The 16,370-nt window shown below is 36.8% G+C and overlaps 2 protein-coding genes across 2 annotated transcripts; one reads left to right on the top strand and one right to left on the bottom strand.

Moving 5' to 3' along the window:
• Positions 1 to 389: 389 nt before the first annotated feature.
• LOC117628022 (general transcription and DNA repair factor IIH helicase subunit XPB1) lies at positions 390 to 7,135 on the bottom strand. Its single transcript, XM_034360367.1, has 20 exons — positions 6,986 to 7,135; positions 6,857 to 6,900; positions 6,675 to 6,744; positions 6,367 to 6,529; positions 6,046 to 6,268; positions 5,899 to 5,955; positions 5,571 to 5,714; positions 4,758 to 4,838; positions 4,549 to 4,636; positions 3,798 to 4,135; positions 3,506 to 3,581; positions 3,217 to 3,410; positions 2,885 to 3,048; positions 2,725 to 2,797; positions 2,151 to 2,264; positions 1,859 to 1,939; positions 1,626 to 1,685; positions 1,423 to 1,506; positions 1,199 to 1,341; positions 390 to 1,122 (listed from the first exon to the last, which is right to left on the bottom strand). The coding sequence occupies exons 1-20, from the start codon at positions 6,993 to 6,995 to the stop codon at positions 1,029 to 1,031; spliced, it is 2,301 nt and encodes a 766-aa protein (XP_034216258.1). The 5' UTR covers positions 6,996 to 7,135; the 3' UTR covers positions 390 to 1,028.
• An 815-nt stretch (positions 7,136 to 7,950) lies between these two features.
• Positions 7,951 to 14,964, top strand: LOC117627342 (beta-adaptin-like protein B). Its single transcript, XM_034359393.1, has 15 exons — positions 7,951 to 8,282; positions 8,986 to 9,183; positions 9,744 to 9,857; positions 10,027 to 10,277; positions 10,437 to 10,572; positions 10,687 to 10,866; positions 10,997 to 11,089; positions 11,231 to 11,442; positions 11,549 to 11,612; positions 11,776 to 11,955; positions 12,254 to 12,346; positions 12,725 to 13,134; positions 13,354 to 13,543; positions 13,619 to 13,822; positions 14,359 to 14,964. The coding sequence occupies exons 1-15, from the start codon at positions 8,196 to 8,198 to the stop codon at positions 14,656 to 14,658; spliced, it is 2,712 nt and encodes a 903-aa protein (XP_034215284.1). The 5' UTR covers positions 7,951 to 8,195; the 3' UTR covers positions 14,659 to 14,964.
• Positions 14,965 to 16,370: the final 1,406 nt, after the last annotated feature.

Below are 16,370 nucleotides of genomic sequence, written 5' to 3'. Positions count from 1 at the left end.
GACAAGAGGGTAGCAAGGCGACCCGGGCAGATAGATAAACACACATAAAAAGAGAGGGAGAAAGAAAGAAGCAACGAAGTAATTTGTCATATGAAGAGCATAAGTTGTTGCTTACAACCGTTGCATACAACATTTCTTGCAAAACCTACCAGTTTTATACACTAAATTTAGACCAATCACACACCCAATACGATCCCACAACATAGTCGAGTCCAATACGATTTGACATAGCAAATGGCTGCATAAAGTCATAACTAGTCTTAGATGCAATTATCGGCATATGTTAATAATTCACCCATATTATAACACATATACGTTTGTAGACAAATTTTTTCTTGAAAGTATTGACACATATACATTGTGTCTCAAAAATCAGAAGATTACACACATTTGGGACATTTGGTCAAAAATACTGAATTGTAATATTTCGAAGAACCATTCGACAACGACGATCATACTACATAATTTTCTCATCAATTTTGTGATAACATAGCTCTGTACACGAAAGAGGAAAATGGTAACACGATTTCTCCCCTAGTTGCAGTTTTTCATTTTTTGTACTTCAACATAACAACAGAAATGAGCCAACGTCACCGTCTCAAAAGAGATGCAACTTGTTTCTCTCGAATTTTTGGGCCTACAAATTCCCTTCCGAATTAGTACCAGAACTTGTTTCTCAAAAATTCTTACAGGAGCTGTAAAAGTGTGTGAGCATATCGTTAAGCTTATCCATCTTCTTCGGCAGAGAACCTCCATATAAAGCCGGAGTACAAGCACATTCCACCACTCAGGTGGATTTTTCTTATCGATACAAATTCCCCGAAGGATTTTCTTTCAGTTAGTGCAAGAATTAAAAGAACTGGATCATGGGTTGTTCATCACCAACATCAAAGTACGTACTACACCAGCGTTTTATGTGTATAGCTGCAAATCTGAATTTTATACAGAATTCCTGCTCATAATATTTGTAAGAATAGAAGCATCAGCCTCAGATTTCGTTTATCTTCATTCCTCTACTCATTCTGTTCTCACCCAAACCGTCTTTTAAACAAATGATGTCGCTTGGCCGGATCCTTGGGCTTACTCTTCATCTGGCCTTTGCCAAGTTTGTGTCTCCCAGTACTGCAAAATAGGAGATTATTTATGACAGTAAACAAAATGACAAGAAAAGAGGGGCAGGGGGACTGGATTAGCATACCTGTATTCCATGTAAACCATCCCATTTGCACCTGACATAGCACTCATGGATCCACCAAACCGACGGGCTTTATGAAGGGCAATGTCATCAGCATCTTCTTCTAGTTGCTCTAAGCCAACTGCCTCATCACCAGCACTCAACACCTGGGAGAGTTGAACATGTCGGAAATCACCAATTCAAAGAAAGAGTTTAAGTGAAAGCTTAGGAAACAAGCAACATTCTACCTTCGTGAGTAGTGCCAGTTGGTCATCAAGACTGTGGTAGTTCAACTCAGGACCAGAATCAGGTGGGGGCAAGCCTGTAATAACCTGTCAATAGTATATAATTAAAAAGATAATTACACAACTGTAGAGATCAAGGAGAGATACAGCTTTTGACAGCTAGTGGAAACACTTAAGGGGCAAATAGATATATCAAAATGATGTACCTTGAAACTATAACCTTGGTCAATCAAAAACTGCTGTCGTTTAGTCGAATAGTACATCTCCTGTATTCAAACAGATGATAAATTGAATATCAAGATTTAACAAAATGGAAATGATATATATCAGTTGTGCAAGGTTCTCTTTTTTTGTTCACATTCACAGCCGTGAAAAGTTTACACATGCTTAACCTCAAACAGATTCAGAAGTTTTTATTTTTATTTTAAAAAAAGCATACCTGTGTATCCATTGACACGAGGGAATAAAAGAATGCATTGTACTCCTCTTTACCTCCTGCCATCCGATCCTGAAGTTTACCCTGTTCAGACAATCACAATGTACAATAACACATTAATATTAAAATCTCTAGTGATTCTGACCATAAGATTAATCTGATTTCCAGATTTGATAATAAAGAAAAACTGCACATTATGTCATTCACCATGAATAATGACGCAAAGAATTGTAAGACATTTGCATGACCAAGACGATCAGAAGAAAGCTATGATTACATCCATACGAAAACAAACCTTTGCCCTTAGAATACGACCAAGACGCTGCGCTTCTTGACGCCTTGAACCAGCATGTGACGATATCTGAATTATCACATTTGCCTCCGGAATGTCTATGGAATTATCACCTACCTGAAATTTAACATAAATTGAACCAAACATCACTATGACAGCTTCGAATTCTATAAAACTTGCAAAATAAAATATCATAAATCTTCCAATTGTAAGTGATATATGATAAATTTCAGTTAATCTAAATAGACTGATAACTCATTCGAATGACAGTAAAAGGAAGGGAGCAACAATTTAAATATTTTGACATAACACGCTTTGCTTTTCTTTCCCCTCGATGAGTAAAAGCATATAAGCGTTTCACCTCTTACCGAATTGGTTATCAGCTAAAATAAAACATGGGTTAACTCACATCATGCAAAGAACCCATCTTATGTCTCGTATATTATTATTATTTTGTATTTTGTTACGAAGTCCCATAATCAAGTAATGTGCATGGTAGTGCAATTACATATCACCCACCCACCAAACAATGGGAATCTATTTCATATTACAGAGGATGACAACATTGATAGAGTACCTTAGACAAAAATATAGTGTTTACATCCCGACTTGTTTTGAAAGCTTCTAGGATTTTTGTCCTCTCAACATGGCTGAAATCACAAGGATTTAACAAGTATTAGATGTGAGAGAGCACAAGTAAAAACTGTTAATAAATACAAAATACGTCCATGAACAACCTGGTGGCACCATAGATCATAGGTTTCCGAAGTTTCATTGCATATTCCACGAGAGCAAAAAGATTGTCAGCAAAGACAATAATTTTGTCGCCACGTTGCTGTTCATGAAACCGAATAAGAAACTCGCATGCCCTGAACTTATTTGGGTTCATCACATAAAGTGCCTGAAAATGAAAGAGAAGAATTATGCAATAGAAACAAGAAATCTCTTGTACAAAAAGAACTGACATGCTTGACACAAAATGCTACATCTTGGCATAAATAGAAATTAAAAAAAAAAAAACACTCAAACCTCAAATATGAGCACTTTCAGGATAGACACATAGACACACCTGCTTTTTCTTGGAGTTCTCTTTCTTCAAATATTGCGCAAAGAACTCTTTTGTCATTGGACACCATACTTCAGCGCACTGTACATTTGCAATAAATCCACCTTTTACCAAATCCAACCAGTTTGCTTCATACAATTTTGGACCAATAAGGAAGTTCAGATCTGTGATCCTCTCATCCTCTCTCACAAGTGTGGCTGCAATTATATTGATCAATAAATTAAGACTTCCAAGCGCAAAAAGATCAAGGCTAAATGTAGGCATTAGTTCAAATCCAATATATCAGACTTACCAGTGAGACCCAGCTTGCAGTGAGACTTAGTAAGGCTAATGACCTTTCGAAACATTTGAGCAGGAACAACGTGTACCTAAATAAAAAAGGACATAGTTAGTATTTTATAATGCATAAGAGATATACATAATCTTATGAGTAAAGAGTCATACTCCAAAAAAAAAAAAAAAACACATCCATGAGAAGCAATCCCCATTCTAGGAGGATACAGTTAATATTCTATAATGCCTATGAGATGTACATAATATAATTACGAAGTAAAGAGTCCAACTCCACAATATAATGTAATTACCTCATCCATGAGAAGCAATCCCCATTCTCTATTTCTTATTTCTTCAATAATCTTTTCAGATTCTTCAGACCTCTTGCCACCAAAGGCAACCATGTTATATGTTGTCACAACCACCCCGGCATTTCCACGGAACCTTTCTTTACTATCAGATGTGAAACGACAAATTTGCTCATCACGGATGGTAGACCACAACTTGAACTGAAAAGCCCACTGATCAACAGAAACAGCATTTGTTGCTAAACAAAGGCAGCTCTTTCTTATTCGGGAAGCTGCAGAAACACCAACTAGAGATTTTCCGGCACCACAGGGTAGCACAATAATTCCAGATCTTGCTCTCCCTGAAATATTAAATAACAAAGTTGAAATAAAAAGCATCCAACTCACAGCCAGAGCAAAATATTGCTTAAGTCATCAGATAAGCATTGTGGAAAAACCCACAAACAGCAACACCAAATCCATGGCAAGTTGGCAACTCCTGAATACTTTTTTGGAGGAATTAAGGTCAACAATAAAAGGAAAACAGAAATGTGTCCAATAATGCAAGATAGATATGTTCTCTTTTCATCGCTATGCTACTGCTTATCAACAGTTCTTTGAGAAACACAGTTACCGAAAACTGAAAAGCATTCTAAAGTTATTCATTCTTTGCATGGTAATCCCGACCAAAATGGAACAAGCATAGTTAAATTGAACAAATTTTGATGATTAAATAACCTCTTCAAATGATGCTAAAATTTGCAAGAAACCATACCGTTCCCAAACATTTTACTCAAGCTCTTCTCCTGATACGGTCGTGGTTGCGCTTGAGGCTTCAGTTCCATATCAAGATCAGGGTTAACCTGCAGTGTGAAAAGAGCAATGGGTGTGATAAAAAATAAAAGAAAAAGAAACTCCTAGATTATGGTTGATTTGTAAACAATTAATAATTCAATGCAGGGAGAAGGTAAGTCATCAACTCACAGTATCATTTCTGAAGTCATACTCCTCCAACATGGGATAATTCAAAGCATTAGGCAAGCAACGTTCCTTAACATTTTCAACCTGACAATCATTGAAATAACACGCTGATCTAAAGCCACAGAGATCCAGAGATAAAATGCTTTACTTAAAAGATAAAAGGAGTCTCAAAAAAAGCAATATGTTCACATTCATTGATTGCTTATCTGTTTATTGTGATGAAACCTAATTACATCAAATAGATGGGAACATTGCCATTAGAAAGTTACAAATGCAAGCCCATCTATTCAACTTGCAGACTAAGCACATCAACAAATGCATGAGACAATTACCAAAATGTCTTTCTGAAAACGCCTCTCCCCATCCCTCCCAAAAAATAAATTAAACTTCATGATTTATACACCGCAACAAAGTATATCTCTTCGGGGGAGTCTGGATAATATGAGACTGCACCAGACTTGTCCATTATTCTGACCTTGTCAGAAGTGGCCCAACATATGGTGCAGCATGAAGCATGCATAACCAAGGGCTTCACTTTCAGAAAGAAAGTAGAGTGAGGGTCTACGCTGTGATACTGATGTAGCATAACCCAATGATACAGATTGAATTGGGATTAGGACCATTACTTATTTGGTTTCTTGTTTGTTATTTATTTCCAGTTTTATTATTTTGCTAGGATCACATTATTATTTTCCAGTTTTATTCTCCTATTCCTAGTAGGACCATTACATAAGATACTAATACCAAGCACGACCCAGGGAGACAGCTAACAATGGGAAATAAGGGGCTTCAGTTTTCAAATTACAAACAAGCTACCTGTGTAGGATCGACTTCAAATGCATGAGTTTCTTTTTCTTCAGCCACAGCTGCCAATTCTGCTTCATTTAGCAAATCACTGGGACCAGCTCCAATTTCACCCATTGTTTTGCTAATCGTAAATCCATCACTTCCATGAGAACCCTATAAAAGAACTCAAATGTATATTGACGTCAAAACATGTGCATCAAGGCATTCACACACAAGGGAAATTACAGAAATATACTGTTAAAGAACTAAATGGTTAGCTAAATTTCAATACAACGATCAATCGGCATATACACACATGAAGTTAATATACAGATTCTAGGCAGACCAAGGTGCAAACCTCAGAGATAATCCTTGATTTAGATATAACTTCGTCTTTAAGCAATGTCTTCAATACCTGCAAACCACTTACAACAATAATTTAATAACCAAAGCATTTGTATCCATAACTGATAACTGGAAAAAGTTTAAGGCATAAAACTCTTGCCTCTGGGAATGGGGATTCGACAAGGTACCGATTCTTCTTAAGCACAAGCTTCACTTTGCCGTAATTGGCAGTAGAACCATGTATGAAATCAATCATTTCTTTGGGAAGCTTGGTCTTTGACAACTTATTCAAAACAGAAATGATGGTTTCCGTTTCAAGACCAACTGACACAGCGGCATACAACGAATGCGGGGTCAAATTGTACTCATGCATCGATTCTGGCCTATCAATCAAGTCCCGATAAATAATAAATGTTTGATCATTCAAAAAATAAATACATGGGCAGTGATAAGAATTGTGTTTGGCCTCAAAAATTGATACCTGCAAACGGGTTCTGCAATGGCAATGAGAAAATCATATGCTTGTTTGTACAAAGGTGAGAAAGTTTCGAGGAAAATTCGGCCATCAGCGCAAGCCCATAAAGGCCGATTGATGTGGTCCGGTTTCAATTCTAACTTGGTAAAGTCCCTCTTTTTCCCTTCACCTTTAATCAATCAATGTCAGTCACAATTTAACCAAATTAATCAAAACCCAACATTCCAAAACCCATATAAAAATCACAAAAACAACAACCAATTTCAAATGTAAAAAAAGGAAACCAGTCTATGAACAACACAGCAAATACACACCATCTCGAACATCGTCGTCGATATCTTCGCCACCGAAATATGCGTCTTCGTCATCCAGGTGTGTGATTTCCTGGATATAACACCTGAACTTATCAACACTATACATCGGAATAAATATATGCAGAAATTACAGAAAAAAAAACTATCAGAAAATGAGTTTTGAAACAAATAAGAAGCAAAACCTTGGCAGAAAATTTGAGCTTTTTACTGGGTCGGCCTTTATCACCTGAAAGATTGAAACTTATAATTGGCACCGTCAATTCCTCTAAATTCTGAAAGGAAAATACAACAATAAAAAGGAAATAAATTACCGTGCCCCATTGTTGTTTTTGCAACTGAAAAATGAATTAGGGTGAATTTCAAGTCTGATTAATTTTATTTTCCTTCGCTTTTCTTTTTCTTCTGTGTACGCTTTGAGGGAGATCGGAATGCTCAGAGCTCCGGTTATGTTGTACTTATACCTGCTGGGGAACCGCGTGCGCCAAAGTTCGAAAGCGATTGTCGCGTTATCAAGCCACGTGCGAGGCACGTGTTGGACTTTAAACCGGTTCGGACCGGGTTGAGGCGAACCAAATGTTCTGGGGGCGGGTAATTAATGTCAGTCTTTTTATAATTGGAAAACAACAACACAACATTGGTGTAAATGATTTTTTCGATCTATCCTCCTCTTGAATTTTAGTTCATTTCTAGTCGACGAATCATGGCATGAACAATCTTCATTTCCAAATAAGATTGATGACTTTCTATAACACTTCTTCTTCTTTTTTGGGGGAGTAAGGTGACTTAAACACTTGTTTCTTAATGACTAGTAAGGTGAACATTACGTTAAACATAACCTCTAGTTATTTGTGTGCTCTTATTATGTGCATCATTTAACCTAATGTGATATAAGATCAACACTTTTATCTAATATTGATTTCATTCGAGTCTCAAAATGCTAGATTCAATATGAGGCGAATTATAATTGACATGTGTTGAGTAATTGCAAAGAATGGATTGTTATGAAGACATGATTGTGAATACCAGTGATTTTAACATAATCTATTACTAACATACGCCTATGCCTAATAATATATTTAAAAAAATTATTGAGACATCTTAACAATGCGAGAACAAGAGTGAATGAATTTTGTAACCCTTAATAGTCAATCATGATAATAAAAAATAAAAATGACATACAACACGTTACATATAATTATCTCTACTGAGAAAAGTACGAGAACTTTGTGTGAGTGTAATGGTTAAGTTGAAGGGTGGATGTAGAAGCCCCAACACACCCCACGGCCCAAGCTGCTTGCTACACAACTAGAGGAGGTAGCTCGCTAGCCAAAACCAAAAACCGGTCCGGTTAAGTAGCTACTTCTCCCACCGGTTCGGATTTAAGACAGCCATTTCTTCATCGGTTTATTTCTTTTTCTTCATCTTTTTCTGTCGTCTCTTTTAGACGAAGCATTTTGGTCTCTCAGGCATTGCGTTGTAGACTGACAGCGAGAGAGAGAAGGAGACGACTCGAGCAAAGAGATGAGCGGGCACGACTCCAAGTACTTCTCCACCACCAAGAAGGGTGAAATCCCTGAGCTCAAGGAAGAGCTCAATTCTCAATACAAGGTTCCTCTCTCTCTCTCTCTCTCTCTCTCTCTCTCTATATATATATATATATATATACATTTATCTACACAAACACATATGTGTATATGCATATTGATCTTTGATCTAAGTCAATTAGGTTTTTTACTCTTAGGATTGTTGGGAGCAGATCTGTTAGTTTACGCTTTGAATTGTTGCTTAAATTGCTGTTTGATTTCTTCAAATTCTGTTTAAATTCCGTCGTAGGGTTTCAGAATTGTTTGGATCCAGTGCGAGTTGTTAATGAGCTTTCTGTTCTGTTTGGGGCGGGAGAAACTGATGGAAATGAAAAGAAAATCTGCTCTTTTGTTTTTAGATTTTTCTCTTAGATTGAGTAGAATTTAAATGCGGTTTCCTTTTCTTATTTCCTTGTAACAAATCGGAGCATTGTTGATTGCTTACAGTAAAGTGAATTGTAGTTTTACATGATCTGTAGACATTTCTAATATCTTTATAGTGTATGAGTATTTCTCCTTCTTGATTTGTCTTCATGACTTTAAACGCTTATTTTTACCATTAAATTATGTTTTTCTTTTCTTTGGGGTGCGTCTTAGGGCTGTATTGTTTTCCACCAAAATTTTGACTAGTGCTTGCCTCATTGTTTTCGTTTCAGAATTATCCTTCTTGTGTACTTTTACTTTATCAGAAGCTTTGTGATCATAATCTTCTTTTATGTGTTGTATAGGATAAGAGAAAAGATGCTGTTAAGAAGGTGATCGCTGCAATGACTGTTGGGAAGGATGTTTCATCTCTGTTCACAGATGTAGTGAATTGCATGCAAACAGAAAATTTGGAGCTGAAGAAGCTGGTCTATTTATATCTGATAAATTATGCTAAAAGCCAGCCTGACCTAGCAATACTTGCGGTGAATACATTTGTCAAGGTAAAACTGTAATGAAACCCCAGTCTTTTACAGTTCATCACTACACATCTTCATGTGAATAGGTCATGTCAATTCAGACATTTTTTATGGGTACCTTATACGCTAGTAAATAGGGAACTAAAATAGAGGCAAAATGTTGCCATGTGATCATAAGTTAATGGGCGAAGCATATGTGTTAAATGCTGACATTGCATGCTTCAAGAGTGCGTATTTGACAAATCCCATTAGATAGGTTTTGTAAAAAGAGGTTATCATGCTAAAGCAAGTAGAAATGGGATTCTTCATATCATATTTAAATTTCAAGTCAATAACATCATCTCTGTCTTCAATTCTCCCTTTAATCCACTTATTTTCTGTCTTTAAAATGGACAAAGAGATGTTCCAAGTATGACGTTAAGGACAGCCGAGTTGTTCTGATGGTACCTCCAACAGATTTCACCCTTCTTTTTAACAGATGTGCTTAACATCTTTAGGTTAAAATTATTTTGAAGTAAAACATTTATATAATAATGTTCGATTTTTTTTCTGATGAACTTTGTGTTGCATGATCAATTATGCAGGATTCACAAGACCCAAATCCTTTGATTCGTGCTTTAGCTGTCCGGACGATGGGTTGCATTCGTGTCGATAAAATTACAGAATACCTTTGTGATCCCCTTCAGAGGTGTCTCAAGGTTGATTTTTCAAGCTAATACTTTTTTGGGCATGCTTCGTTGTTGAAACTTAGTGTTAAATGTATTAATAGTTTTCAGCTTGCAGTCTTTACTTCTCAACGTTTTGAAAAGTATTTTACTTGGCTTGCATCTTGCTATCTGTTTCTTAGTTTTGTGTACTTTATGACAGGATGATGATCCATATGTTCGCAAGACAGCAGCCATATGTGTTGCCAAACTTTATGACATAAATGCGGAGTTAGTTGAGGATAGGGGTTTCCTGGAATCTCTCAAGGATTTGATATCTGATAATAATCCTATGGTTGTAGCAAATGCTGTGGCTGCTCTGGCTGAAATTCAAGAGAATAGTAATAGACCCATCTTTGAGATCACTAGTCACACTCTATCAAAGCTCCTTACCGCCTTAAATGAATGCACAGAGTATGTGTACTGTCAGTAGTACTTATTCAATTATTTTTATGCATTGAATACATTTACTTCTGACCTACTATTTATCCACTGCAGATTATGTTGTTCTGTTTTATCTTTGCGAAGATCCTTTTCAATTGTTTCTCTAACTTGATTATGATACATGTTCAGGTGGGGTCAAGTTTTCATATTGGATGCTCTTTCTAAATACAAGGCAGCAGATGCTCGTGAAGCTGAAAATATCGTAGAGCGAGTTACACCACGACTACAACATGCTAACTGTGCTGTTGTACTTTCAGCTGTTAAGGTGACAATTCCATTTTTTTAATGTTCTGAATCATATTGTCCTTGTGCTTTGAATTATCATAATCTTGATTACTTCCATCATTGTTTTGTCTTCTCCCTACCTTTTTACTTGCAGATGATCCTCCAACAAATGGAACTTATCACTAGTACTGATGTCGTCAGAAATCTTTGCAAAAAGATGGCTCCTCCACTTGTGACACTACTCTCTGCTGAGCCTGAGATACAATATGTTGCATTGAGAAACATCAACCTTATAGTACAAAGACGGCCTACAATCCTTGCCCATGAAATAAAGGTAAATCAGTATCAGTCTTGACTCTTGCTGCTTGATCCAAAACTGTACACGCTCATATGTGCACACTAGTAGCTGATATTTGTTTTTGACTATGCAAGGCAAGCTTACATAGTTCTCAATTCTTTTCTAGGTATTCTTCTGCAAGTACAATGATCCGATTTATGTAAAGATGGAAAAGTTAGAAATCATGATAAAGCTTGCTTCAGACCGAAATATAGACCAGGTATGTAAATCTTTCCAGGAGTTACTATTTCATATTAGACTTGAATGGTTGAAAGATGTCACAATCAAAATCATGCTTACTGGGCTTCAGCTGCCAGTGCCACCATACTGAAAAATCATGCTTTCTCCAACATTTCTGCAGGTTTTGTTGGAGTTCAAAGAGTATGCTACAGAAGTAGATGTGGATTTTGTTCGAAAAGCTGTCCGTGCCATTGGTCGCTGTGCCATCAAATTAGAAAGAGCAGCTGAGCGGTGCATTACTGTTCTACTTGAGCTGATAAAGATCAAAGTAAACTATGTAGTTCAAGAGGCCATTATCGTCATCAAAGATATCTTTAGAAGATATCCGAATACGTAAGTTCTGGGTTTTTAGTGTGATTCTTTCTTTTATAGTTATTATTGTGATAATGAAGGATTCGTCCCCTCTAAACTTTGTCATGGATTTCTATCTTGATTACAGCTATGAATCCATTATTGCAACTCTCTGCGAAAGCCTAGACACTTTAGATGAACCAGAAGCCAAGGTACTTATGTTTTTCTTCCTGTTAAAAAATAGTTTGACAGCTCAAAATTTCTGGTTTTGCTTTTTCTCCTGCTAAAAAAAAAAGGTTTCACTGCCTAAGCCTTCTACTTTTCACTTATTATGTTTTTTCTCTCTCCTCCTCCCCCCCCTCTTTCTCACAAAAGGCATCAATGATCTGGATAATTGGTGAATATGCGGAAAGAATTGACAATGCTGATGAGCTCCTTGAAAGCTTTCTGGAAAGTTTCCCTGAAGAGCCTGCACATGTCCAGTTGCAATTGCTGACTGCAACTGTCAAACTCTTCCTTAAAAAGCCAACTGAAGGGCCACAGCAGATGATACAGGTTTTGCTTTTGTATTATCTATCGAGATTGAACCTCTTTGACTTCTGTTATCCTTCATTTTCAGTAAATGACTTATTAAAATGTGTAGTACCATCAAGGAAGCAACCATATTTTTGATTAGATTGTTGCAATATAATGAAATATCTAAGAGGCAAATGCACTCTCTTTTTACTATGAATTGGAATGCCTAAGGTGTATTCATTATTTATTTTTGAAAGTATTTCCTTGCTTACTTGGATCAAAATTGCTTAGATATGATCTAAGTAAAATTCTTACTTTTGTAGACTTATATGTGCAGGTTGTTTTGAATAATGCTACTGTGGAAACAGACAATCCCGATTTACGAGATCGGGCATACATATATTGGCGCCTTTTATCAACTGATCCAGAGGTGGGTTTAGCCAAAACGACTTGCAGTTTCTTTATCAATATAATAGCTAATATTTGGCCTACGTTTTCTGCCCCTCTGTCTTACTTGAAGTATTTTGTTTCTTTGTCAATCCAATACAGACATGGCCTTTTCTTTTTCTTGTACAAGTGCACATTTATATTTCTTTTTTCTTTTGGGAAGGCGGGGATGGGGATTGGAATCTTCTATTGTGAAGATTGCAACAGATTGCCATAAAGTGTTCATGCGTATGCAACATACGTATAATTGGCCTGCAGTGAACGTTTAGAAAAACCATAGTTTGACAACTTAGAATAACGTATTATGTTGGGGCTGTACTATTGAGTTGTATGTCTCATGGGCATGCTTCTTATTTCTCAGGCAGCCAAGGATGTTGTGTTGGCTGAGAAACCAGTGATCAGTGATGATTCAAACCTGCTTGATCCATCTCTTCTTGATGAGCTTCTTGCAAACATTGCCACGTTATCCTCTGTGTATCACAAGCCCCCAGAAGCATTTGTTACCCGTGTGAAGACCACAACCCAAAAAACTGAAGATGAGGACTATGGTAGTGAAACAGGAAATTCTGAATCACCTGCTCATATTGCTGATAGTGCTGCATCCCCACCAACCAGTTCAGGTGCTCCATATGCTGCAGCAAGACAAGCAGCCCCTGCACCAGCTTCGCCTGCACATGCAGCTGCTGCTCCAGTACCAGATTTACTTGGTGATCTGATTGGCATGGAAAATAGTGCTATCGTCCCTGTGGATCAGCCTGCTTCTCCTGCCGGGTAAGTATAAAGGAGGTTGTATAATTTCTTATGTCATAGATACTTTGTAAGGTGGAATGGAATAGTTGTGGATGATAGTCTATAAATAAAGTTATATATGAGTTGCTGTTTGAGCAAATGAATTATAGGTTTAAAAAAAGAAAATGATTTTCATTAGTTTCATTAGGTACAAAGCATACTATCGACAAACCTTACTGGATTTTCTGACCTTGATTGCAGACCTCCATTGCCTGTCGTGCTACCAGCATCAACTGGTCAAGGTTTACAAATCAGTGGTCAGTTGACACGTAGAGAAGGCCAAATATTTTACAGTTTATTGTTTGAGAACAACACACAGAGTCCATTAGATGGGTTCATGATTCAATTCAACAAAAATACATTTGGTCTTGCAGCTGCTGGACCCCTTCAGGTAGATATTACTTGTGATTTTGAGTGGGAGTTCTCACCAAATAAAATGTTAACATAAAACATTACTGTCTAATAGGTTCCACAAGTGCAACCTGGGACATCAGCGGGGACTCTCCTGCCTATGGTTACGTTCCAGAATATGTCTCAAGGTCCTCCAAGCTCACTATTGCAGGTTGCTGTAAAAAACAATCAACAACCAGTCTGGTACTTTAACGATAAAATCTCATTGCATGTCTTCTTTACTGAGGATGGGAGAATGGAGCGTGCAAACTTTCTTGAGGTAAAATCTTCTTGCACCTTCTGTTTCCTTTCAACTTCAGTGTAAGGCCATTTGCATCTTCAATGCTGGAACTTCACGTCCTACTAAGATATAAAACCTCAAATGAAGCGGATAATCGCTGTTGGTTTTTTGTAACTTCTTGACTATATTATTCCAATATACCCATTTAAGAATTACCTAGTTTTGTTAACATAGAAGGGAGCTAGGTTGGGAGATGATAGAATACCATCAATGGACATCTAGCATCCCATTAGGAACATTACTAAAGCATGCTATGAATTTTTATATTACCTTTTAATTAAAAATCTCAAGAGGATTTGGTGAAATGAAGATGAAGTGGGTTGTTCGTTAAAAGTGGGAATTTAAATAAAGTTCTGGCAGAGAGTTTATATAAAGGGGGTTGAAAAAAGGGAAAAGTAGAGTGGTGTAGAACTTATTGATACAGAGATTCTGATCATTTGCTGGTACTGTAAATTGATTGTACTAAGAGTCTTGATTGTAGCAAACAAAACCTGATGCTTATATCCCCATTGCAGACATGGAGGTCCCTTCCAGATTCAAATGAGATTACAAGGGACTTCCCTGGAATTGTGGTGAGTAATGTTGAAGCGACTCTGGACCGCCTAGCTGCTTCAAACATGTTCTTCATTGCGAAGCGTAAACATGCCAACCAGGATGTGTTCTATTTCTCTGTAAAAATCCCTCGAGGAATACCATTCTTAATTGAACTGACCACAGTCGTCAATAACCCCGGCGTCAAGATTGCAATCAAGACTCCAAGCCCAGAGACGGCACCTCTTTTCTTTGAAGCCATGGAGACGCTCCTCAAGGATTGATTCTGTTTTATATGTTTATATTTTTTGTATCTCTCTTATTTTTTGTTAGCATTTGTAAACTCAGCCTTGGCTATTGAGTTTTTTGTCATCTTTCTGCCATTCTTTGTACTTTACCTTTCTCATTGCCACTTAGATTGACCTTGAATTGTGCAAACTTGGGGTTTTATATGTTTAGTTTCACAAGTTGTAATCTCGATTGAACTTGGTGTCTAAGTGTGGGTTCAGCTCGTTGGTCGATACTATTATGCAGAGAAATGTACCAGGATTGTTTAAAGCTCTAGTTAAAACTGTTGTTATATTCTTTTCCTTTGCATAGTGTTTTTTTTCCCTTTTCAAATGATCTCACGTACTTGTTATTTTTTAAACGATGCGCCGTACATTTTCCAATTGATTCTGTGGCATTTACTGGTACTGTAAGTCTGCTCAAATTCTTCAACTCACAAACAATAATGTGTACAGTAGACTAACAACTCGGTGAGGCTGTTACCCCAAAAAAAATAAAAATAAAGCAAAAGCAAAAGCAAAAGCAAAATTCTATATATATTAAAGCCCAATGCAACTAGATAGATGCTATTCATAAGCACTGTTCAAGGAACAGTGAAATGTCAGAAAAAACCCCGTTCCAGTGTTACACAGCCTTATATTTTCCCAACAATACAGTAAATTGTCTATTTTGCCCTTTCTAAATTTTTTCCTGATGTTCCCTTTTTGCCCCTCTCTTTGGATGCTAACTCTTCCCACTGTTACTTTTCTACAGGGCGATCGTCTGTATCCAACCAGCTTGGTTAGGCTGGTTGCGGGGCCGCCATGTGATGCACGGCTTCGGTCTTCGGGATTCGTTTGGGGCGTCGATTTCCATTTGGGATGGCGCTTTGCGAATCTCACCGTTCGTTTAGTCTTCATCTAATCTCTCCTGTAGTTCGTTCAGCCATTCCAAAGTTCGTCTGAGAGGTTTTCAATTAGAGCTTTGTCCCTTGGTTGTCCATTGCATCGTTTGTCTTCAGGTATGCATCCCGTAAACTTTTTAACAGATATTTTGGTCTTCATCTGAAGAATTTGTTTGTTGACTGGGAGATTTTTTGTCAAGAGACTTTCTTTCTTTTAGTGGTTTGATGTTCATTCGACAGTTGAAGGCTCTGAAAGCAAGCTAATATATAGAGTGACAGTAATTATAAATAGATGGATCATGGATCTTGGTGCAATTTTCTCTGTTTTTTTTGGGGCTATTTTTTATGCTGTTTTGATTCATGGGTTGGTTTTTATGTATTTTGTTTTTAGAAGTTGGACTTTTTGGAATTTGATATTGATATGGGAATTGAAAGCTTCAGTTCAGGATAATGCTTTTCAGTGTGTGTGTTTTTTTAATATGTCAGTCAGAGACTTGAATCTTATCTGCATAATATTTCTCCTCCTTTCTGTTTCTTTTGGATTAAACCTGAAAAAAAAAAAAAAAAAACAAGTGTCCAATGCAATGCAATTGAGACTCTACTTAATGAAATTGTTCTCTGGCTTTTCCTTATCTGAAAAATGCCAATTTTCCATGGAAACAAAGGAAATTAGGATATTATATAGAAACAAAAGAAATTGTTGTGTTATGTATTGCAATACATTTAGTGAAAAAACTTTTTTTTAATAAATGTTTTTTTTTTTCTTTTTCCAATTCATAGTGGAAATAACTTTAAAGTGGGAAAAGATCATCAATTTTTAACAAT

The sequence above is a fragment of the Prunus dulcis genome, chromosome 5, assembly GCF_902201215.1.
Source record: "Prunus dulcis chromosome 5, ALMONDv2, whole genome shotgun sequence".
NCBI classification, from domain to species: domain Eukaryota; kingdom Viridiplantae; phylum Streptophyta; class Magnoliopsida; order Rosales; family Rosaceae; genus Prunus; species Prunus dulcis.
The sequence above is the reverse complement of the archived record's forward strand: the minus strand, read 5'-3'. Positions and strand labels throughout refer to the sequence as shown.

Bases quoted from the DNA above. Each gene is read 5' to 3' on its own strand.
- LOC117628022 (XM_034360367.1), bottom strand. The intron at 5,715-5,898 runs GTTTGCACCTTG...GTTCTTTTATAG, and splicing joins AATCAAGGATTATCTCTGAG to GGTTCTCATGGAAGTGATGG. The intron at 2,265-2,724 runs GTACTCTATCAA...GTTAAATTTCAG, and splicing joins ACACTATATTTTTGTCTAAG to GTAGGTGATAATTCCATAGA.
- LOC117627342 (XM_034359393.1), top strand. From the start codon at position 8,196: ATGAGCGGGCACGACTCCAAGTACTTCTCCACCACCAAGAAGGGTGAA. The intron at 8,283-8,985 runs GTTCCTCTCTCT...TGTGTTGTATAG, and splicing joins AGCTCAATTCTCAATACAAG to GATAAGAGAAAAGATGCTGT. The intron at 10,573-10,686 runs GTGACAATTCCA...TTTTACTTGCAG, and splicing joins TTGTACTTTCAGCTGTTAAG to ATGATCCTCCAACAAATGGA.